Source organism: Ilyonectria robusta (genome assembly GCF_021365365.1).
Source record: "Ilyonectria robusta strain PMI_751 chromosome Unknown BGZ61scaffold_15, whole genome shotgun sequence".
NCBI classification, from domain to species: domain Eukaryota; kingdom Fungi; phylum Ascomycota; class Sordariomycetes; order Hypocreales; family Nectriaceae; genus Ilyonectria; species Ilyonectria robusta.
In genome coordinates this window covers 250,897-273,302 of record NW_025764449.1, presented here as the reverse complement: position 1 = coordinate 273,302, position 22,406 = coordinate 250,897, and the positions used below count along the sequence as shown (strand labels likewise).

The 22,406-nt window shown below is 52.6% G+C and overlaps 9 protein-coding genes across 9 annotated transcripts; 3 read left to right on the top strand and 6 right to left on the bottom strand.

Annotated features, from left to right (window-relative positions):
- Positions 1-278: 278 nt before the first annotated feature.
- BGZ61DRAFT_357042 (pectin lyase fold/virulence factor) lies at positions 279-1,459 on the bottom strand (the record flags this gene model as incomplete). Its single annotated transcript, XM_046240842.1, has 2 exons — positions 279-683; positions 740-1,459. The coding sequence occupies 2 exons, from the start codon at positions 1,457-1,459 to the stop codon at positions 279-281; spliced, it is 1,125 nt and encodes a 374-aa protein (XP_046101823.1).
- Positions 1,460-2,749: 1,290 nt separating this feature from the next.
- On the top strand, positions 2,750-3,691 carry BGZ61DRAFT_455407 (uncharacterized protein). The gene has a single exon (XM_046246376.1). The coding sequence runs from the start codon at positions 2,832-2,834 to the stop codon at positions 3,429-3,431; it is 600 nt and encodes a 199-aa protein (XP_046101822.1). The 5' UTR covers positions 2,750-2,831; the 3' UTR covers positions 3,432-3,691.
- Positions 3,692-4,641: 950 nt separating this feature from the next.
- BGZ61DRAFT_357031 (Alpha/Beta hydrolase protein) lies at positions 4,642-5,731 on the top strand (the record flags this gene model as incomplete). Its single annotated transcript, XM_046240841.1, has 2 exons — positions 4,642-4,803; positions 4,862-5,731. The coding sequence occupies 2 exons, from the start codon at positions 4,642-4,644 to the stop codon at positions 5,729-5,731; spliced, it is 1,032 nt and encodes a 343-aa protein (XP_046101821.1).
- Positions 5,732-5,869: 138 nt separating this feature from the next.
- Positions 5,870-6,655, bottom strand: BGZ61DRAFT_495608 (thioredoxin-like protein; the record flags this gene model as incomplete). Its single annotated transcript, XM_046250911.1, has 1 exon — positions 5,870-6,655. The coding sequence occupies one exon, from the start codon at positions 6,653-6,655 to the stop codon at positions 5,870-5,872; it is 786 nt and encodes a 261-aa protein (XP_046101820.1).
- A 1,957-nt stretch (positions 6,656-8,612) lies between these two features.
- On the bottom strand, positions 8,613-11,049 carry BGZ61DRAFT_455402 (uncharacterized protein). Its single transcript, XM_046246375.1, has 4 exons — positions 10,704-11,049; positions 10,142-10,647; positions 9,962-10,093; positions 8,613-9,907 (listed from the first exon to the last, which is right to left on the bottom strand). Exons 1-4 carry the CDS (start codon positions 10,765-10,767, stop codon positions 9,029-9,031), a joined length of 1,581 nt encoding a protein of 526 aa, XP_046101819.1. The 5' UTR covers positions 10,768-11,049; the 3' UTR covers positions 8,613-9,028.
- Positions 11,050-11,744: 695 nt separating this feature from the next.
- Positions 11,745-13,035, bottom strand: BGZ61DRAFT_495606 (Alpha/Beta hydrolase protein; the record flags this gene model as incomplete). Its single annotated transcript, XM_046250910.1, has 4 exons — positions 11,745-11,945; positions 12,000-12,135; positions 12,199-12,546; positions 12,596-13,035. 4 exons carry the CDS (start codon positions 13,033-13,035, stop codon positions 11,745-11,747), a joined length of 1,125 nt encoding a protein of 374 aa, XP_046101818.1.
- Positions 13,036-14,388: 1,353 nt separating this feature from the next.
- On the top strand, positions 14,389-16,920 carry BGZ61DRAFT_357322 (glycoside hydrolase superfamily; the record flags this gene model as incomplete). The annotated part of the gene is made up of 1 exon (XM_046240868.1): positions 14,389-16,920. One exon carries the CDS (start codon positions 14,389-14,391, stop codon positions 16,918-16,920), a length of 2,532 nt encoding a protein of 843 aa, XP_046101817.1.
- BGZ61DRAFT_507506 (general substrate transporter) lies at positions 16,914-18,531 on the bottom strand (the record flags this gene model as incomplete). The annotated part of the gene is made up of 2 exons (XM_046251913.1): positions 16,914-18,367; positions 18,428-18,531. The coding sequence occupies 2 exons, from the start codon at positions 18,529-18,531 to the stop codon at positions 16,966-16,968; spliced, it is 1,506 nt and encodes a 501-aa protein (XP_046101816.1). The 3' UTR covers positions 16,914-16,965.
- Positions 18,532-19,538: 1,007 nt separating this feature from the next.
- Positions 19,539-22,094, bottom strand: BGZ61DRAFT_424039 (Six-hairpin glycosidase-like protein; the record flags this gene model as incomplete). The annotated part of the gene is made up of 2 exons (XM_046243585.1): positions 19,539-20,069; positions 20,142-22,094. 2 exons carry the CDS (start codon positions 22,092-22,094, stop codon positions 19,557-19,559), a joined length of 2,466 nt encoding a protein of 821 aa, XP_046101815.1. The 3' UTR covers positions 19,539-19,556.
- Positions 22,095-22,406: the final 312 nt, after the last annotated feature.

Here is a 22,406-nt window from a genome sequence, read left to right as displayed (position 1 = left end):
CCAATTGGAAGTCTTCATCGGTATTGAAAATGGTTAAGATGTCACCAAGGTACTTAGATCTCATTTATAGCATCTACGCGGAGCAATACGACTTGAAGTAGTAACAGAGAAATTTTAGACAGTAGAATCTATTGTACGAGTACTCGACTATGCGAGCAAAAAATATACATAAAACAGAGGCTGATCCCGATCAGTACTGGTTGTCCTACTGGTCCTTGCCCCTTATTGGGTGTCTCCAGCGCTAACCATCTTGCTGTGTTGTGCTACGCACTCACACTTTAGATAGTGTTACCAGCGCTGCTGGCCAGACCGCTAACAGAGCTGTATGCCTCAGCAGAAGCAATGTTGTAGCCAGAGAAGCCAGAGAGGAAGCTCGAGTCGGAACCGCTCCAAGTACCAGAGCTGGTGTAGCCGTTGGCCTGGCACTCGCGGCTGAGGGCGCTGGAGCAGGCAGAGCCGTCGGTGTCAGGGACGAGGACCTGGCCCTCCTGGCCATCGACGATGGTGTCAACGCTCTCAAACAGGTTACCCTCGGCGAGAACCTGGGTGCTAGAGTCGATCTCGAAAGCGTGACCGTTGATGTCGCTGAAGTAGTTGTTGACGGCGTGCAAGAGGGTGGTTCCGGTGACCTTGGGGCTTCGGCCGGAGGTGTGGTAGATGTAGTTGTTCTTCAGGGTGATTTTCTATGGGACATTGTGAGTATCTCGGTCTGATTGTCGTAGGGGACGGAGGGACTTACATCGCTAGAACCACCAAAGTACAGTCCCCAGTAGGCGTACGAATCACAGTTAGGCGACCACTCAGTAGTGCCGTCAATCTTGCAGTTGGAGATGGTGACGCGGTTGTCGGCATCAGTTCCGAGGACAATGTGCTGGCGGCCGATCAGAGAAGTGGTAACATGGTCGATCCAGACGAGGTCGGACGAGTCGAGAGTGATGCCATCACCGCCCCAGACGAGGCTAGGGTTGAGCTCAGTGATTTGGATGTTCTGGATAATGACGTTCTGGGCGCCGACGATGCGCAGACCCTTGCCCCGGATAACACCAGAGGTACCCTTGCCGACAATCGACTTGTTGCTGCCGACGGTAATTCCAATGGTGGCAGCCGCGTCATACGTGACGCTGACCTTGGAAGCCGATGCCTGGTAGTTATCACACCAGCCGTTCTGGTTGATGGCCAGCTGGCACGCGCTTCCGGTGCCCCAAGGAGCACAGCCCGTTTCCGTGAGAGTGCCCTCGGTACCGGTGAAGTCGAACTCCTGCTGGAGCACAATGACGCGCGCCTCGTCGCCGGCTAGGTACGAGACAAGCTCGTCGGTCGTGGTCGGGTACACGGGAGTGGCAGTGCCGCCGCCGGTGACTTCGGAGGCGAAGCCCTCGGCAGTTCCCACGACGCCGTCGGCGGAAACAGTGTTGAGGATGGCCGTGAAGACGGAGACGAGAGCAAGGGAGGCCTTCATGGTGACGGTGGTGACGGTGGTGTAACGATTGGCTTGATCTGTGTATATGTTATAAAAAAGAGATCGGACGAAACACCAGGTTGTCGGGCGATCAAAACGAATGGAATGGAAACAATGCAAAGAGTGAATGGCTCAACCAAGTCTGCTGTGTTTGTTTCGTAGCGTCCTAGCTGGCTTCTATATAGCATTCGATGAGCCTCAAGACGTAGGGATCTACGAATGCAGCGGGCCTCGGCCCATGCTAATCCCCCTTGAATCCAAGCGAGGTCATGTTGCCAGCAGATCGCCGAGGCCATCACTCGGCACGGAGCTCGCGGCAACCCATTCGCCAAGATTTTTCACCAGGATCTTGTTTCGCTGACGACGAGAAACGACGCAGAACACCGGCAGAGTTACATTTTGTATCGTCCCAGACTCACGCAGATTGGTGGAAAGAAACATTGCAAGAGTGGACCAGGGGTTTGTTTCGTCTTGGGCCCGAGGCTCCACAGAAGAATGCCATCAACAGAGGGACCAACATACACGAGTAGCACGTAAAGCTGGGGTTTTAGTTTTGCGGGTTTGTCCCGATGGTGAAACTCGAGCATCCTGGGATGTGTGGTACCGCCCTGACGGTCGACTTATTCGTGGCTTCTGGTGATCCGATGATTCCACTTTGGGATGAGGGCGGGAATAATTCTCCGAAGCTTGGCAGATCCCGAGAAAGTCTGTTTCACGCTTGTAGAAGATAGAGTCGATGCCTCGTCATCGAACATTTAAATTAAAGTAAGCTGTGATGGCGCGTCACGCCATGTTGTGGAGCAGAGTGACAAATTTGTCCTTTTGTCTTACCTGAATCCGCCTCCGCATGTACCCCCTAAACCGTCCCCTGTAAGCTCCGAATAACTCCCCTAAATACTGGGATGTCTACCCTGTCTTTGCGTCTCTAAATAAATGCCCTGATCGCCAAGCACCCGCTTGGCGCCTATTTTCCGCTGTTCATCGATTTGCAGCACATTACCTCTGCTCGTACTGCTCTTCGGGAGCCTTGAGGAGCCAAGGCGCTAACTTCAATCTTTATGGCTTCCGAGATGGCAGTAACCTGGCCTTCCTCAAGTGCGTCTCCTCCCTCCACTTCAACCTTCAGCACAGTAGCGCCATTGGTGAAGAAATGAGAATATTCTTTACTACATCATGCAAAGGCCAGTAAGCCAAGCGATGGGTTCGCCAGCTATATACCACGTGATAAGATTTGGAGCATAGATGCTCCGTATAGAACGGGCCTACCTAAATTGGGACAGAAGTAAGCTGACACCGTGTCCAACTGATTAATTCAGTATATTTACGTGACTCATGCTGCACTTCTCCCTTTCGCTCACATTCAACCTCCAACATGGCGTCGGATCACTCTTCAGATCCCTCTTCAGATCCCTTTGACCACCTCTGTGATCTCTACGCCAAGTACAGGCAAACGAAAGAACCCGAAGGGAAGGGGGCCTTCTACTCGGAGAAATGTCTTCAGATCTGTCGTCAAGACCCCACCTACGCCGCTCGTGATGGCGCAACAATCGTGCGATATCTTGGGGAAGGTGGAGAGGTAGTCGCTCGCATCCTTCGTGAAGCTGGCCAACTGAAGGAGGGTGAATCTGTCGGCTCAAATACGAAGGCCAACTACTACACCATCCGACGCCTCACCGCTGCTGAGGCCACCGATTTCGGCACAAACGAGCATGTTATTCCCGCCGGCTTCTCATCCGTCACCGAAGTGCAGAGTAGAGCCAAGTCTGAGAACTGGGTGGGCATGAAGGTTGACATGTGGATGGACGACGGCGATGGCAAAGGCTTTATGGTCAAAGCAAAGTACTGGTGGCGGCTTGAAAAGTCAGATAATGAGGCTGGAGTTTGGAAACAAATCATGCACGACATTGTGTACCTGGGAGTTCGCGATGGGACCGAGGGCGCTGACGGAGGGGTTTTGATCAAGGACGATTGAGAATTGGTATGGGCATGCCTCTGAGGGTCTGCTACAAGGTAGACCAACAATCAGTAGTCTAGCTGTTGGCCTCGCCGTATGAACCTAGCTATCTTAAATGCGCTCCCAGACCGATTAGGAAAATAATCTTCAATGTTGTGGGAACTCACTTTGCGACCAGACCCCTCTTCGACTGTCCTCAAGCAGCACGCAGGGTGCTGAGCACTTGTGTGCTTTGGATTACAAGCCGGGACTAGCAGTCGCATTACCGTCTATTCTAGTGATCCAAAGACAAGAAAATCTGGAGCAATTCGCTGTGTGTATTTCCTGAGGCAGATTGATTGCACGTCTAGTCGCCCTTAGAGTATTCCTAAGTGCCATAGTGCGCTGAGCCGTGCGTAGGGTAGTATGTCGTCCGGAATTACATACCCACTCAAAGACAAGCACGACAAAAGCTCTTAGCTGCGGGCGGTGTCCACGCTCATTATGGAAACCATCGGTGTAGCACATCTGTGTATATTAAGTGCAGATGGATTCTTGTGCTTTCCGTGGCTGAAGTTAGGTATCAATCATGCTAGCAAAGCATGGCTTGGTATGATTTTGAGTGAATGGGCACGCAATTCAATCGCAGTCACCAAAATTGTGACATGAAAGGAATATTAACCTAAAGTAGCAGTGGAAATAACCAATTGATATTTCTGTAGGCTTCGGAGCCATCCGATACATGCCAACCTCACGACTTGAACATTCATCAGGGCCTAGAGTTGCGATGTGCTCAAATCACAAGTATCGCCGAGAAGCCGAACCTACCCCGAACTAACGGCTGGATAGTGGCTCCATTCATTCTACACCCCGAGTATTGAATCAAATGGAGGTTCCGAGCTCGCCGATTGATGAATCCGTTACGGCCAATTCGATCAAATGGATGAGTTAGTGCTCAAAGCAGTGGTGATGATGTTTGTCAGACAGCCTATCTCCGTCTGACAATTTTCATAATTGCTTGTGCCGTTTATCCGGACCGGCCGGAAGAGGGGTTATCAGACCCCTCTTCTACTAGGGTCATGATATCAATCTATCGGAGGATTCGTAATACAGGGTCATCTTCCAAACCCATCATTTCCAAGCTGAGCCCCGTTTTGAGTCTCCTCACGGCTTCAAAGTCACTCAACCGGTGCTCATTTTCCGTACGCCCAACCCACTCCATATCACACACTACACATTCTCTCCCAACATGGACACATTCCCCCTCGATGGACTAGACGGCTACAAGTCCAAGACGCTTAGCTTCAAGTCTACCCGTGATGGCGACATCAAGGTTGACGTCGCGTATCCAGAGCTCACAGATGATGGATCCGCGAGTACGGTTCTGTTGCATTATCACGGCGGCTTCCTGGTAAGCAGACAGTACTGAGTACCCTCACGAATGTCACTCCATTGACTTTGGGATCTAGATTTTTGGCGATCGATATTCATTTGTTCCCTACTGGCTGTTACATGCCTGCGCCTCTCGAAAATGGATCTTTGTGACTCCAGATTATCGCCTGTTGCCAGAAACAACCGCACAAAGCTCTCTTGAAGATGCAGTGGATGCCTATGAATGGGTCTTGTCGTCCCTTCCGCAGATTCTTGGTCGCACCATCGACAATGTTTTGCTGGCAGGCTCGAGCGCAGGAGGCTATCTAGCATTGGCAACAGCTGCCGCCGTCACCAAACAACCAAGTGCACTCTTGCTGATCTATGGTATGCTGGATGCTACTTTTTCTCGATACACCACTCCCGGAACCAACATCTTTGGCAAACCAGTGGCGGAGACGGCCTCGATTTTGGCCGACTTCCCAAAGGCAAGACAGGACGACGATAGGCCTGTGCTGTCTGGGTATCCGTTGGATCCAGGAAATTCCATCGAACCTCCGCGTGTGACGCTGGCTTCGGCTCTCCATATTGATGCCGTGTATCTAGATTACATGACTGGCGTTGAGGGACTTGGTCAAGCTGTCGCCAAGGAAGGAGTTGCAGCGATCCCCCAGCACCATAGAAACCTTTTTCCTCTGGCATTTGGGGACCTGACGAAGCTCCCTCGCGCCATGTTACTCCACGGAAAGAACGATTCTGCTGTGCCGGTGGAGCCAAGTATGCAAGCGGCGGAAAAGCTGCGAGCGGCTGGGGTCCAGGTATCCACAGAGTTTCCTGACGATGGAGAACACGGATTTGACATACGGATTGGAGATGTGGATGTCGAGAAATCAGGCGATGACAATACTACTTTCCAGATTTTGAGAAATGTCATCAACTTCCTTAGTCAAGTTGAACAAACGGCCTAGTCAAGTCCTTCCCCCATTGTTGTTAATTCACATATTATTGATGAACACTATTTGAAGCGGTGGTTCCATCGGTTCAATTTGGCAATGTCCTATCCCTATGATGCGTACAAGATACACTCCCAACTCCTCATCCTACTATCAAACCTTGGCGACGGCAACGATCGGCCCACCAGCGCCTTGTTGCAGAAGAATCACAGCATCCTGCCCTGGCTCCATCGATGACTTGGGCGAAGGGAGAGGCACAGTGAGATCTCCGCCAGTCCACAGCCCAATCTTGATGACGTTTGTAACAATGTTGCGGTGCTTGACTTTCTTACCCTTGTTGGGTCCTTTCCCTATTTTGACGACCTCCTCTCCGGCATTGTAGAGCACTAGAAGGATGTCATGGGCCTCCACCTCATATCTGTCAGAGTCGATGCGAACATCGGTGTCATTGACGTCAAGGTAGACGTGCCAGTCCATGGCCCGTTGCATCTCGCGAAAGCGGCCCACGATCTCTTGGACTTCGCCCTTGCCGCCCGCACCGGAACCGTCAGACGCACCATTGACGACGACCTGGGGAGTGAAGAGGCTGTTGCGATTCCACCTCTTGACGTATGCTCGTTGGCGCTGGTCCCAGGCGGGCTGAGCAAACGTGTCCTTCCAGCCCGAGTGATCGAAGATGGTGACATCGTAAGTGAGGAGAAGGAGGTTCGGGTGGCTCGACCCGTCGTGAATGCCGGGGATGGCTGGCGGGCAAGACTGACAGCCCTGAGACTGGAACAGCTCAACAACGGCGAGGGGTTCAAAGTCGATGAAACACGCAGATGTGTGTCTGTGGTTGGGATCGTCGCCGATAGGGTGGCCATCGTCATCGAGAGTGATGGCGCAGACCAACGGTGGCTGCTTCTTGCGGCGGAAGAGCTTTCGAAGGATGGAGGCCATTTTGGTGGAATTGATGGGTTTTAGAGGTTTGGGTAGAAAGGACTAGGTATTATTTGAATCAATGCGCCTGCTGTGTCTGCTCAGAGCAGAACGAAGCAGTAGACCGTCGGGCGCAACATGGACTCTTATAGATCGAGGGCACGGCATCTCTCCACCACATTTTGAGTACATGCATATGGTGATTATGCATGTCAGCGCCAGCTGAACGGTTCCAAAAAAGGATCCAAGAAAAAAAGGACCTAGATCCAGGTCCATTGGACTCCAGTGTATCATGTGGCGTGGAGGAGGTAGGGCTGGGATATCGTGAGGAGCTACTACTGGCTAGTGACGGCAGGATTCAGCCCGTTTGCGACGCTTGGATATTACCAGCTCGCAATCCGTGGCTTGATAGGGCTATGTCATCTTCGTAGAGTGGTAGTCGCTATACTCGTCAAACGAGGGTGGTAATTGCGAGCCACGACAGCAAGGGATCTGCCAATGATGAAGGAGCTGGACTCTTGGAGGATGCAAAGTCCCATGCATTGCAACAAGTAAAAGCCAATCACGGCGATATACATCTCGAGTGGCTTCTGCAGCGGCAACCGAACCCTTGGTGTTGGCGTCATGACGTTCACCTTCTTGTCAGCCCCCATGTTGAACCGAGGCAGCTCGCGTTTTCTAACCGGATTGGGAGACGCTCGTCGTATTCTCAAGTCGACGCTGATTGGTGTACCGAGCCACCGCTTGATTCCACATCCTGTTCCCACTTTGCGGGCGTCGTAAATACGCCGTCGGCAAAGCCACAGCTGACGCCGGGGTTTCAGGGCTCCAGGGTTCCACTGCACAGCCAACAGAATGAAGAATGGAATCAATCAGACAGGCTCCATCTACGGCCGCTAAATCCCTGCCAACCATGGCGGATTCCGTGCAATAACGCGGCTGCTATGTTACGCTTAGTCCCACCTTGTCTTTATGCTTTCTCCCATGACGAAACACGCTGGAATGAGCCGCTTCAGCCCCAGAGAGCCGGTATCCACGTCGCCTGGATCGATTGGCTGCCCTATTTCCCGGGAATTAAACTATCTCAAATACCAGATCCTGGCCTGGCCGTTCCCTCGGTCGCTCGCAGAATCGGGAGCCATGAGGCTTGGGCCGAAGAGAAACGTCATGGTCGCATCCACCAAGCCCCCATAGCTGTTGCCTCTTCACTGCTGAATGTCAGCTGCTGTTTACCGTGCGACCTCTCATATTTGAGGACAGCAAAATGCTGCCTGTATTGTATCTCGGTTGCTCGCAAGTCCCTTCCACGACTGAGTATTTGGAATGGCAAATGTACAATTCCCCAAGGCTGAATTTTTACTCAACCCTGGCGATACAATATCATTGGATTGTATGAACTTGTCCCATGTTGTAGCACCGCAGACTTTCGGGGTGACCTAAGCCTTTGAACACATACTCGCTGGAGGGAGCCGGCCGTTGACCAGTTGGCCTCAAGGGGACATTTGTATAAAGGTCTTTGAGAAAGATGATGACGGAGGGGTTGTGAAAATATCCAAGCCAGATCAGACACCAGTGTGATATTGAGTTACCAGAACTATCGCGATAGTTGTGAACCACTGAGCCACTCGTTTAACTCGGAAACGTCGCATACTGAACCTTGACTATGCCATCATCCAGTAAGGGATTCACGATCTAGGTTGAAGGCGTACAACTAACCCCAGGCAGGCAGAGACAAGAGTGGGGGAGGGAAGAACAAGAAACAATCGAAAAGTGATGGCAAGAAGAACAAGAAATCGGTATGAAGAACTCTGTTTCGAACAAATCAACATGAAATCTTCAAGAGTCTAACTTTTGGAATAAGGGCGGTTCATCCAAACCCAAGTCAACGAATCCCAGTCAAGACAGTCCGAACCAGGGACAAACATCTGGCGGTCTTTGTCCTCCAGATTTCTTTTCTTTCTCTGGCGATGACGAATTATTTCAAGGGTTTGACTAGAAGTCAAGTTCTGGAGACAATGTGACGATGCAGGAGTCTTTGGCCGAGGAAAAGTGGCTTATGGTACTTTGCGAATGATAGACGGGAAGGGAACCGCGAGGACTTGGGAGAAGCAATGAAGCTAGCAGGGAGATTATGGGAGACTGTCATGTATAGATAATTATAGAGGCTATTTTGTAGGTTTCATTTTTACCAACCGTCGCTACTCTGTCTCTCTTATTATCCCCAGTTGCACCAAGTGTTCAATCCGGATTCTCGCATCTGAAATATGTTAAATCCTCTCTTCTTCCATGAGAAATTCACAAATGCTTTGGGAGGAATGAATAAAGATTGATAAGCTCTCAATTGCTAACCGATAATAGGCAATTCCTCACAAGAGAACTGTGCCCGAAGAGCACCTAATTCACGGCCACCAAGTCCGGAACCGAGAATAACTGCTGCGTGGCCTGGATCTCCTCAGGATCCAATGCCTGCCGAGTCAGGTAAAATCCAAAGCCCGCCGGGTTGTCGCCCTGGGCATAGTTTGCCGTAATCGGGCTCTTCTCCAACAGCGCCTGCGCCCATTTCTTGATTTCCGGTTCTTGATCCAGCACGCTCATCGCCATGCCCACTGGAAACAAGTACAAGAATGATGGGTCCTTGCTCCGGCTGTGATGGCGGCTCACCCATTCAAACGCGAGACACACCTCCAGGGCAGGATCGCGAACTGTCAGTGACGCGCCCGGGCGGCGGAACGGCTCAAATGATCTGCATCTAGCCTCATCATCCTCGGGCATTGCAGCAGTCGCACAAGCTTCGATGCGTCTGCCCGCGCCGAGGGGGTCCGTCTTCCAGAGGAGGGCGAGAAGCCACATCAGGGCCGCGTTGTAGAGCATTATCTCAGTGGCGGCGATGAATTTACCAAACCGGAGGCGTCCCAGATGCCTAGAAGTTCCGATAGAGCCCAAGACCGCGGCGGCGGCTCCGTTGGGTTGCCATGTTCTGCCGGTATCAGCAGTGACCTGGTCGCCGGAATCCGCCTGCCATCGCCAACGCCATTGGTATAGTATTGTTAGTTGCTCCTGGACTCTTTCCGCTATATCCAAGTGCGAAAAGGCTTCGAGAGCCGCTGCCTTCTCGGAGGCTGCGTGATCCTGCAGTATGCCGGGTACGACAACGAGGATGTCAAGAAGCTCGCTTTGCGGTGTCTTTGAGGCCGGATTCAGCGCCCACGGCACGGTTCGCCACTTGATGTCGTCGAAGAAGAGCCGTTGCTTGCCAACCAGCCCGGCAATCAGCTAGTGTCTTGGTTAGCTACGCTCAAAGTCGCGGTGTTGTTATCGGTCCCTTACCAGCGTGGCTCTCGCAGCCTCGAATGCGTTGAGATACGGTTGGTGTTGGAAAGCCTCTGGCCCGCAAAGGTACAACAACCTTGCGATTCCTTTGAGATGGAACATGGCTCCGGTGCGATCAGCGTGCGATGCCTAAGCCAAGTTAACCCCATTGCCGTAGTCTTCCACGCTTCCACTCACCGCATGCATCAGCAACACCAAGATTGGAACCAGCAGGTCCTCCGCACCCTGTACCAAGGTCATGCACCTGCCGAGATCATCCGCTAGAGTCTTTAGACACTGTCCATACTGCACCACTCCCTCGAGCTCAATATCTGACTTGTGGTTCAGTCGTCCAAAGTTGGCTTGCGCGAGGGCTTTTGTCGCGTCGAGTGAGAGGCCCCCGAGCCTGCCCTGGGCAGCCTGGTCAAGCCAAAGAGCGCCGTAAGAGCGCCAGACAAAGTTGGAAAACATGAACGAGAAGCAGAAGTCGCCTTGGAACGCAATCAGGCTGAGCTCCGGAGGCGGGGACGGCACGCGATCCGCTGCGAGCACAATCGCATCGTGCTGGACCTCAGTCTCCGGGATTAGCGGCGTCGTCACTGGGAACGGTGCGGTGGACGTATGATGCCAAAGACGCGCTCGCTCGTATCCGAGACATTCGAAGCCGCCTTTGGTGCACCGGAGACAAGTTGGTTTGGTCTCGTCTGGCAGTTCAGCAATTGAAGATGAGGCAGATCAGATGCGGGACGTTGAATCTCACCACATTTGACCCGTCGCTTCCGACAGGTATTGCAGCCTTTGCTGCGACCGGGAACGCCCACCATGCTGGACGGGGGTGAGTGAGGATACGACTTGGGTTGGGCGTTGCGGTGATGTTCGCGAGAAGTGCGTCGGTGACTTGATGCTCGCGAATTGATTGATGACGAGGACAAAGATGAAGCCGGTGATGAGCGAGCGCCACGAATTGAATCACGTGTGGGAGGGTGAGAAACGATGCTGTGTTTATTACGGTTCCAATACGTCGGTTCAGGTGCGAGGGATGTCAGGGCGTTTTGTGTAAGAAATGATCTATTAGAGAGAGGTCTTGTAAAGCCCTGAAATTCGTCACATTCCAATAGTGGCTGTGAAAAGGAAGACACCAAATGCCGAATGCCCTCAAATCCTGGGAATTGCCGCTGACGCGAGAGGCCTTGAGGGTGGGATTCAGCTCAAGTCGCCGGCAAGCCCGAACCCCAGGCCGCTAGAAACAGGGCCCCCCGGCGTCTGTATCTCTGCTGGCGGGCTCCCCGTAGGGCTGAGCACCATTCTGCATGCGCTATTCGTACAAATGCATGCGCTATTCGTATGAATGCATGCGCTACAAGCCTTCAAGCGCTGCGGCAGTCGGAATCAACGGCGCTATCTTTCACACGTCAGCCCCCGTCCCACCCTGGAGAGATTGCCAGTAGAGCGAGTGTCCAATGGCTACTCGGAGAGAAGGTGTCACGTCTATCATTCAATTGGCGAGTAAAAAGGCGTTGGGCTACATGGCGGGATCAAGACCGCGACATGGTAAAGTCTGTTGATGTCATTCTCGGCGAATCAGCCAGACGCGACACGAAACAGATTTTACGAAAAGACACGCAGGAGCCATCTATTTGCAAAACGACATCGTTCTAAATTGTAAATCTATCCAAGTTCGACTAAAGTATCATCAAAGAACGTAAGAATTGTACTGATTAACATTCCATGGCCTTCACGACTTCCACCCACCCGGCCTCCGTCCCCTCAATGCTTCGCCCCCACCCCAATCCCATCTCACTCACAGCCCGTTGGACTTCAAGAAGTTGGTGATGACCCCATACGCACCAGTGGCGTTTCGGTGGAAATTAAAGTTGTGGCTCGAATTCGGGTGCAGGTACGGCGTAAACTTGGCGTTTCTCCAGATTGTTCGCGCCGGCTCCTCAAAGATGCCCTCGCACTCTCCGTCGCAGACGATGTAGTCATTCTTTCCGGTGATTGCCTATTATCTTATGTCAATCGCTTGCCCTAAGCATCCCTGAATTACCAAACTCACCAGAGCAGCACCCTTGAAGCTGCTTGCATCGAACTCGCCATCAGTAATTGTGAGAAACTCGCCAATCGCAAATGGTTGCTTGTACTCCTCGCCATAAGACGCAGTAGGCAGGTCATAGAACGGGTACTTGAAGTAGCTATAGGCGGCCCAACCTATCAGTAACGGGGTTGCAGGTCATTCCAAGAGGAATAAGACTCACGTGTTGATTTGTGCAATCGCATCCACCCAGGTCAAGTACCCAGGGTCAAGCGTGCCAAACAGCCTTGGGTTCTGAAGCGAGGCGACACGAGGCACAAATGAGCGAACCAATCCATTTGCATTGACTCCGGTAGTGTTGTAGTTGATGCCTGTCAGTACTGCAGCGTCTGCGATGGATGGATTCTCTGCCACGGCAAAATGCGTGATGAACGAGCCAAAGGAGAAGCCCATGACGACCAGCTTGTCCGGCTTACCAAATGATCCGGTAAACTTGCCGGACTTGACTATTTTGGTAAGCTCGATGAGAATCGCCTTTTGCACGCGAAGCTGGTTGGTGAACCCGGAGACTCTGGATCATGTTAGCATTTCGTGAACTTCACGGGCGATGTATAACCTACTTCTCAGACTCGCCGGTGCCAAGGCGATCGTAGAACCAAACCGAGTATCCGTTCTTGATGGCGTGTTGAACAAAGTTGTACTGGTCAGGCTGATAGGCAGAGTTCCAGTGGCTTCGAGGCTGCCCAATGCCATGAGTGGCGAGAATCACAGTCTTCTTCTTATTTGCCGACTTGGGGGTGCAGAAGGACGCCGCAAGAGTATAAGAAGCAGTCTCGTTCTTGGTTCCTATGACAGGGCTTGGGTAACCAGCGCTGGCTCGAGTGGTGACTGCTGTGAGGAAATCCTGCAGGGCATAGTCATCCTTCCAGTCGGGGAAGTTAAACACGAGGTTCTCCGAGGTAACGGTGACGGGAACTTTGTACTCCCAGCAGTCTGCCTCGGGGGGATAGTACGGTTGGGTCAAGGCGACACAGCTGCCGGAGTTGCAGCCATGGCCCATTACCAGAGCGGTGCTGGCGAGGATTGAGAAGACGGTTGCTCGAAGAGGTGCCATTTTGACGTTTGGGCTGCCGTGGAAGCAGTTTGGCAGAGCTAGCGAAGAGGAATGATTGTGAGATGAGGGATGAGGATATGAGCCAACATCGGGAGCTGACCTTATGTTATATAGACATTCCCTTTGCCTAAAGTCCCACATCGCAGCGATAAATAAAGAACTCAATGCTGAGGGAAGTCAGCAATCTCGTCAATTGCGACTGCAAGTAGGGAGGTCGCACTGCATACAGTGACCATCATCTCGCATCATCTCGCATCTTGACTGCGAATAAGGAGTTGTCCAGCGAAGTGGCTACACGAGAGCTGAGTTTCACTAACAGAAGCCAAGGAGCATGCACGATGCAAAGGAATCGGAGCCGAGTAAGACTGCCCTGCGCTATCCCCGTTACAGAAGCATTTCGCGACGCGATTACTGTTCAGCTGAAGATTGGACTCAGCCCAATCTGCCCCGCCACTGTGCTTACCCTATACTGAGGTGAATGAAGTAAAGTCCCTTTCAACATAGCCTTGCTGTACGGTAATTTGGCTATCTAAGATTTCATACTCATTGCAAACCCGACCCAAGCTCATTCCTAATGGAGTGGCTGTTACCCCTCCTTCAAGCTTCAAGGATCTAGCGGGGGGCTTAAGAAAACACTCGGCTCAAAGTTGTGTAAATCCTTCCCGCCATCAGACCACAACCATTTACAATAGTGACTCTAAAAAAATATGGATAAATGATGACCCTTCCCGGTGGCCCGATCTATACCGTTGCAATGCGGAGTCAAACCCGATGACAGATGTTGTGTCAATACTACCTAAGACAGGGAGGATATAACCGCCCGAGCCTGACCCACAATACCAGAAAGCATCCATTTCCATAAACAGACCTAAAATGCCCTCATCCAGTAGCTGGGTTCGGTGAGATGATCCAATTGGTCTCATTCACAGCGTTGAAAAGGAACCTTTCCCCGCAATCAGGAGGCCACCGCTAATGTATCATCCTTCTTCCATTGTTTCTACCTGATGATCATTGTGTTTGTTGAAACTTAAACTACTCCATATAGAACCCCGCACGCAGATCACCTCACTTGAGAAGCTTCTTCTATTTAGCCTAAAGATGCATTGTTACTGTTCGTGGATTAATACCCAAGCGATATTTCTCAACCCGAGGATCGCTGTGATGTGAGGGGCAGAAGAGATCTGCAGTATGCCCGTGCGTATGGGGTCATGGTTGGTATTAGCCGAGAGCTTTCTTAAATGACTTGGAACATCATGTACTGTATGAATGGCTACTAACAAGCCACGCTTCAGCGCAATCATGAAACCAATCCTGCTCTTATCCGTCTTTTTAGGAGTCGTGTCGGGCGAGACTGGCATTGATGGATGGCTCCGGTACGCTCCACTGCCCTCGAACAAGATCAAAGGACATGCCGACGCTATACCGTCGAGAATTGTGGTGTTAGGTAAAACGTCCGATGGGCCTCTGGATACTGCCGTGTCCGAGATTCAAGAAGGAGTTTATGGAATTCTGGGCCGCAAAGTCAAGATCGCTTCCAAGAACAACGCCTGCCATGCCAAGGGCACGATCATCATCGGAACGGCAAAGGCTTTTGAGTCGGCTTGTGGCGACCTCCCTTCCAATGTGGAGCTCCAGGAAGATGGATTCTGGCTGAAGACGACTGCCAATTCGGTGCAAATCTTGGGCCAAAACGAAAGAGGTGCTCTTTATGGTGCCTTCGAATATCTGTCCATGCTAGGGCAGGCGAACTTCTCTCAAGTGGCCTATGCTACGAACCCTAGTGCTCCGATCCGATGGGCCAATCAATGGGATAATCTCAACGCCAGCGGTACGCATGGGAGCATTGAGCGTGGATACGGCGGACCATCCATCTTCTTCGATGGGGTTGGGCATATCAAGGATGATCTATCCCGTGTCCCTCTTTACGGCCGGCTGCTTGCTTCCGTGCGAATAAACGGTATTGTGATATCTAACGTGAACGCGGATCCTACACTTCTCAACAAAGACAACTTGGAGGGCTTACGGAAAATTGCCGATTTATTCCGGCCATGGGGAGTTCAAGTGGGAATGTCGCTCAATTTTGCATCGCCGCAATCCCTGGGAGAGCTTGACACATTTGATCCCTTGGATGAGTCGGTCATCTCTTGGTGGACTGCCAAGACGAACCAGATCTACAAACTGATACCCGATTTTGTGGGTTATCTCGTCAAAGCGAACTCGGAGGGTCAACCGGGACCACTGACTTACAACCGGACACTTGCTGATGGAGCGAATCTGTTTGCCAAGGCAGTCGAGCCTCATGGCGGCATCGTCATGTTCCGTGCTTTTGTCTACGATAAACTCGATTGGAATGACTGGCATGCAGATCGCGCCAATGCCGCTGTTGAATTCTTTGGCGACTTGGACGGCGAGTTCGATGACAATGTCGTCGTCCAGATCAAGTACGGCCCCATCGACTTTCAAGTCCGAGAACCCGCTTCTCCCCTGTTTGCCAATTTGCGCAAAACCAGCATGGCGATAGAATTGCAGATAACGCAAGAGTATCTTGGACAGCAATGTCACTTGGTGTATCTCCCGCCGCTGTGGAGAACGATCTTCGACTTTGACATGCGTGTGGATGGGAAAGAGTCCAAGGTCCAAGACATCATCACCGGGAAAGTCTTCAACCGCAAGCTGGGTGGATATGCAGGCGTCGTCAATGTTGGCACAAACCAAACTTGGTTGGGTAGTCACCTGTCTATGTCTAACCTGTACGCCTTTGGGCGTCTGGCTTGGAATCCCTCTGCCGACTCGGTTTCGATACTCCAAGATTGGACGCGCCTTACGTTTGGGCTTGATAGCAAAGTCCTCGAAGCCATCACCAGCATGTCCATGGAATCGTGGCCCGCATACGAGAATTACAGCGGAAACCTTGGTATCCAGACGCTGACGGATATTCTGTACACGCACTACGGCCCGAATCCTGCGTCCCAGGACAATAATGGGTGGGGACAATGGACACGAGCAAATGGGCAGAGCATCGGCATGGACAGGACTGTCTCGAATGGAACTGGAAATGCAGGGCAGTATCCAGACGAGGTGGCGGCCAAATTTGAAAGTCCGGAGACGACAGCCGACGACTTGATGCTTTGGTTCCATCATGTTCCGTATACATTCAAACTCCACAGCGGCAAGACGGTCATCCAAAGCTTTTACGATGCACACCATGAAGGCGCCGAAACTGTGCAGGACTTTCAGTTTGTTTGGGAGTCTCTCAAAGGCAAGATTGACAGCGAACGCTTCGAACATGAGCTCTATCGATTGCGCTATCAGGCGGGCCATTCGATCGTCTGGCGCGATGCCATCAATGAATTCTATCGCAACCTCTCGGGTATCCCTGACAAGGCTGGTCGAGTGCGTCACCATCCTTACCGAATTGAGGCCGAGTCAATGGACCTGGACGGATATAGCATTACTGCAGTTGAGCCTGCAGAGACAGCCTCCAACTATACAGCAATCATCACCAACGGTACGGGAACTGCTTCGACCAAACTTCGGTTTAAGGATGGGAGGTACAACATTGCTGTGAATTATTATGATGTAATTGGAGGTCGTTCTACATGGGAGTTATACATAAATGCTCGAAAGATCGGCGGGTGGAAAGGTGATATGGAGGATAAACTAGGCCACGCGCCGAGCGATTTCCTGGATGGGCATTCTGCGACACGCATCACGTTTCGAAATGTCAAAATTTCGAAAGGCGACACACTACTCATCAAGGGGAAGGCTGACGGGACTGAGAAGGCTCCGTTAGATTATGTTGCTCTTTTGCCAGAGGGTGTGATTGATTGAGGGCGTGCTATCTCTAGAGCTGAATTGTGGTAGTAGTACATGGCATCACACTTTCTCTTCCATCTCAATGCGCCCAGCTTCATCCATCTTCTCAACTCGCGAGATGGTGGCGTCCGGTCCATCAAAGATAAATGCAATTTCCTCGAGCGACGGGCCCTTGGTCTCGGGGTAGACAAAGTACAGGACCGTAAACTCAATGACAACCCAGGGGATAAAGATGATGTAAAACTTCCAGGCCATGTTCTCCAGGCCGACAGGGACCGCGTAGGTCGAAAGGAGCGAAAAGGAGGTCGCGAACAGTTGGAAGCATGCCTGACCTCTCATGCGCATGTTGAAGGGCAGGATCTCGGTAATGTAGAGACCCAGATTTCCGTTGAGGCCCAAGTTGTATGCCGGAGAGAAGAGGTAGAGGAATGCAACGACGGCGCCGCCAGCAGCCTTGTTGGAAGCGTCGTTGGCGAAAACGGCACTTCCGGCTGTGATGCAAACCAGGCAAATGAAGATGGCACAGCCAGAGCCGAGGAACAGGAAGCGACGGCCGACCTTCTGAGGAAGCGTCGCAAAGTAGAGCGCGGAGAACCAGGAAAGGGTTTGCTGCGTGGCGTTGATGAGAGTTTGTTCCAAGCTGGTGGTGAGACCGACGGACGTTAACACCGGGGCGAGGTAATACGAAATAAAGGCGTTTCCAGACATTTGAGAGATGCATGCGGTCCATAGAAGGATAAACAGTCGCTTCCTGTTACCCGGGGTGCGCACGAATTCGACGTAGTTTTGAATCCAGCTGCCACGATCGATGCTTCTCTCATAGGCCAGAGCGTCCCGGATCTCGTTGTACTCGAATTGAACAAGTTCATCCTGTTCATTTCCTTCGGCGTGGTACTTGGCGAGGAAACTGAGCGCCTCTTCGTTTCGATCCTTGGACACAAGCCAACGGGGACTCTCGGGAACAAAGTACAGGCCGATCAGCTGGATAACCGAGGGCATTCCCTGGAGCGCTGAGGGGATACGCCAGGAAGCGCTCGAGTTGATCCTGAATGTCCCAAACGTCGCCCAGGCCGCAACAATGGAGCCGAGAGCGTACGAAGTGTTGAAGAGAGCCGTGGCCGTGGCTCTGTGATCCGGATGGGCCAGTTCGGTAATCAGGGGAGCTCCGGATGAGCCGAGGAAGACGGTGCCGCAGCCAAGAATACCGCGTGCAACGACGAACATGGGAAGATTCTGAGCGGAGGCCTGGAGAGTAGCACCTATGCAACACAGTATAGCTCCCGTGGCGAGACCGATACGGCGACCGAATGTATCGCTGACGAACGAGACGCAAGGAATGGCACAGAGGCCGCCGATGGGGTATGCAGCGTTGAACAGGCCAAGAGTCGCGCCCTTGGGCTCGCCGAAATAGTCGCGCCAGTTTTCGACCGACTGGAGGCCGTTCATCATGGAACCGTCGAAGCTGATTGCAAGTTAGCAGCGTCCTTGGTAGCGAACCAACGGGAAACAGGGCGCAACTCACCCCTGCGTGAAGATGGACAGCATGGGGAAGATCAGCAGCAAGTTCAGGGTGCGCAGATTTCGCGACTTCCACCAGCGCGAGGTGTTGACGGTGGTGCTAGGCATGGCAGCGGCTGTGGAGTGTTCGCCAGCGGCTGACATGATTGCGGTAGCAGACTGCAGAAGTGTTACTCAGTGTTGACCTGTTGTCCTCTTGGTGTCGACTGATGTGCTTGATGTAGTTGGGGATGACTGCATTTGTCTGTTGCTTGAATGTCTGTGAAGAGATCTGCGCCGTGTTATATAGAAAGCCAGGTTGAAAAAGGTCAGGAGCTTTCAGGCAAAGCTCGGCAGCCTTTGCCACGAACCCGAGTTGAGGGGGACAACTTGGACCGAAGCCGTTCTACTGTAGCAGCCTCGCCTCGATGGGGAGATCCATCAGATGATGATGATTCAATCACCTGTGTCCTGGGGTCCGGGGTTTTCGTTTCTGGGGTTTCTCAGACTCTGGAAAACGTGTGGGGTAATGGTGGTCTGGGGGGCCTCGGATCTGGGGATTTGGGGTTCCAGACGGGGTCCACGAGGTGTAGACTAGCTGGATGAGGAGGAGAGTGAAAAGTCTACACCACCAGCAGACACTTGGCGGCGAATTGGAGGGAGAAGTGGCGTGGACGGCGGAAAGCCGGGAGGTGGAATTGGATGCTGAGTCGAGTTGTTGGCTTCGGTTTAGGCCGAGGCTAGCGGAAAGCCGGGTCAGTTGAGCTGGAGTGAAAAGATGGGGCCTTGTTTAGTGTAGAGTGATTCGTCTAAGTCAGGGCAATTGAGCTGGCGTGAAAGATGGGCCCTTGTCTAGTCTCGAGTAACGCGGAAAGCCGGGTACGATTCAGTTCTTGGTGGTATTGGGGACAGCCACGCAAGGGTTCTATTGCTTAATTGGTCGTAGACTCAGCGTTAGGTACCTCATCATGGGCATCTACGAGTCAGGATTGTGCTAGATTCCGGGGCATGGTGTCGACATTGGAGAAGGGGAAAAATACACTCCAAGACATCTCTGCGCCATCATATTCCTCAATACTGTATTCATGCAATTGGATTCAATCTGTCTCACACCTGCCAAGGAGACTTGTCAAAGACTACAACTTTGACTTTATTTAAAAAACCACATGCAAAGACGGACCATCGTGCTGCTCCACATGCCCATCAGGAAATGTCACCCGTATCTCTACCGCCTCCTCCTCCTCTGGGACGTGATGCAGCTCGACCGACACCGATATTTTGGAGCTTCCCTCCTCGCGGTGCCAGCTGACATGCGCCACGCCGGGCGCTAGCTTTCCGCCGAGGGGAACCCTGCCGCTGAAGGTTGGGAATAGCCTCGTGCGAGGCTTGAACGCGACGACGGCCCAGCCAGGTTCGGCCGGTCGAATCCCGGCCACTTCGGCCGTGAACTCGTACAAGGGCACGCAGCTCCACGCGTGGCAATCCGATCGTCGCGTCACATCATCTTCGCACCACGTGGTGAGGTTCTGAGACAGCTGGGCCCTCCACGGCTGCCAGATGGCGTGAAAGGCGTCGTCGTAGACGGTTTCGCCGACCGCCGAGAGAGCCCGGAGCGCGTAAAAGGACATTGCAAACGAGGGTTTGATGAAGTCTCTGGACTGGGCCATCTCGCCGGGTGCATCTGGAAGCGCATTTTGGCTGGCTGTCCCTGTAGAGTAGCGGGCTTGGAGCGCTGGCACGCAGGCTGTGAGCGCGTCTCGGGCTGTCTTGCCGTTCATCGCTCCACAGAGGACCGCCCAGATCTGGCTGTGCTGGCTGAGAGGTTGATCTGGCGTGGAATAAGACGCCAGTCCGTCAGTATAGAACTGGCCGATCCGACAGTGGCTGTTGATAGCCCCGACAACCGCGTCCGCTCGTGACCTGTACTCGTCTACGAGAGCAGGCCTGCCGAGTGCTCCTAGAATGCCAGCCAATTGTTGGAGGGTGTACGCATATAGCATGTTCGTGTAGGTCTGAAAGCCAGAGCCTTCGCCAGCTGGTGGAATGCCCATAGGCTTCCACTCCTTCGTCCAGTCAACAAAGTCCCAGAACGTTGCCAACGCCTGCTTCTTGGACGAAATGAGGCCGACATTAGGGTCCATCCGTCTCAAAAACGATTCGAGGATTCCATCGCACACGGGCAGGAATTGGCGTGTAAAGCCGGTGTCCCCAAAGTGCTCAAAGTGGTCCACGACCGTACAGATCCAGAAGAGCGAAAAGTTGGGAATTATCTGGAGCTGATAAGACGGGCTTCGGCTCGCGATGAGGCCCACGCCCGGACGGTAGGAGTTGTGCAGCTGAATGATTGCCTGGCGGGCCATGCGGTCGTCCCCGGATACGTAGTAGGTAAACAAACAGGAACTTCTGACGTCCATGGCGTACTGAAGCTGTTCGTAGAATGGGCAGTCCTCGTAGCAGTCGTGCATACAGTTGATGAGTGTGCGGCTACTTATGTCCCACATTGCCGGGTAGCTTGCGTTCTCTTGAACTTCGGGGACATTAAAACCCCCAAGGACGGTGAGAGGATAATGTGTCATGTCCAAGTCAATTCCATCCAGGACCAGGTCGCTTCTCTCATCCACTTCAATGTCCAGGGCCATGTATCGGAGCGTGCGGAAGTGAAAGGGAGAGAAAACCTCCTCATTCAAAGGATTCGAGGCGTATTTGAGGCTGGCAGCAGACTCAGCTCCAGTGTGCCCTCCAAACAAATATTGGTCTTGGGGTCCATAGAGTTTTTTGCTTGAGTCACTGCGGTCACCTTTGCATCGGACGTACGGGACAAACTCAGGAGCGTCCTCGTAACACTCTGAATATGTTATTCGCAACACGCTCCCCGCCGTCTTGGGCCGCTGAAACCGGAAGCGAAGCAGTGCCGTCAAGTGGTGGTTGGCCTCGAGCTCCAGGTGATGCGAGGTCCCTGCAGGTAAACGAAGTGCTGCAATGGACTGACCGTCCCTTGTCTTCGTTAAAATATCATCCCAGGTATCCTTGGAAACAGCGCTTCGAATGTTGTGGATGGCCTTGAATCCCACAGGTGTGATCTTGGAGGGCGGGATTAATCGAGGCGATAGAACCCACGGCGGGCTGATTCCATGAGACTTGGGGAGGTCCAGGCACTGAGCCGCCATCCAATCGAGCCTTTCATTGTGATCCATGTTGACATCCTCGTAGACGTGCAGGAAATCATCCTCCTTTTGATCAACCCGCAGCTTCCGCGTCGGGTCAAAGGCCGTCTCCCAGGTGTCGTCGCTCTGGACACCAAAAGCGCGCCGTTCAAGCACATCGGGCGTCCGAACAAAAAGACCCGGAATCTCCATCCTCGGGAAGCTAGTTGCGTACGGCGTAGCATGGTACAGCCGCAAGACATGGATGGCAATGTGGTTGGCGCCCAGCCTCAAAAAGGGCTGGATGTCGAGCTCGTCGTAGAACCAAAGGTGCTCGTCGCCTTTGACGGGCCCATTGTGGATAAATCGGCTGTTGATGTAGAGTTTGTACTTTGTGTCGGCCGTGATCTGGATCTTGAGGGGCGAACTGGGCATGTCTTGGAGAATGATGGACTTGCGGAAGTGGACAAACCCTCCCGCTGAGCCTTTGCCATGGTCAACCCAATGTGGATGCCATATCCACTGCGTGTCTAGAAGTGAAGGATCCATGACTGTGTACTCTGAAGGTTGGCTCAAATTGATGCTCAGATGAGCTCGAGGCAATGTCGTGAATAAGGCAGATGTAGCGGTATTTGTGGCATTAAATCCCGTGGGCCGCGCCAACGGGTCATACTTATACATACCTACACGTCTTGCACTTGGCCTTATGTAAGAAGGTCAATGTACGCTACTACGTGTTGCACCCCGCCCCTCGTACATAATTACCCCGCGGAATGACGGAGACTGTATAGAGTCAAGCTGGCATGATGAACGGAGTCTCGGCGGGTGGGAATAGCAGCGAGGGTTGAGATGGCGTGTTCA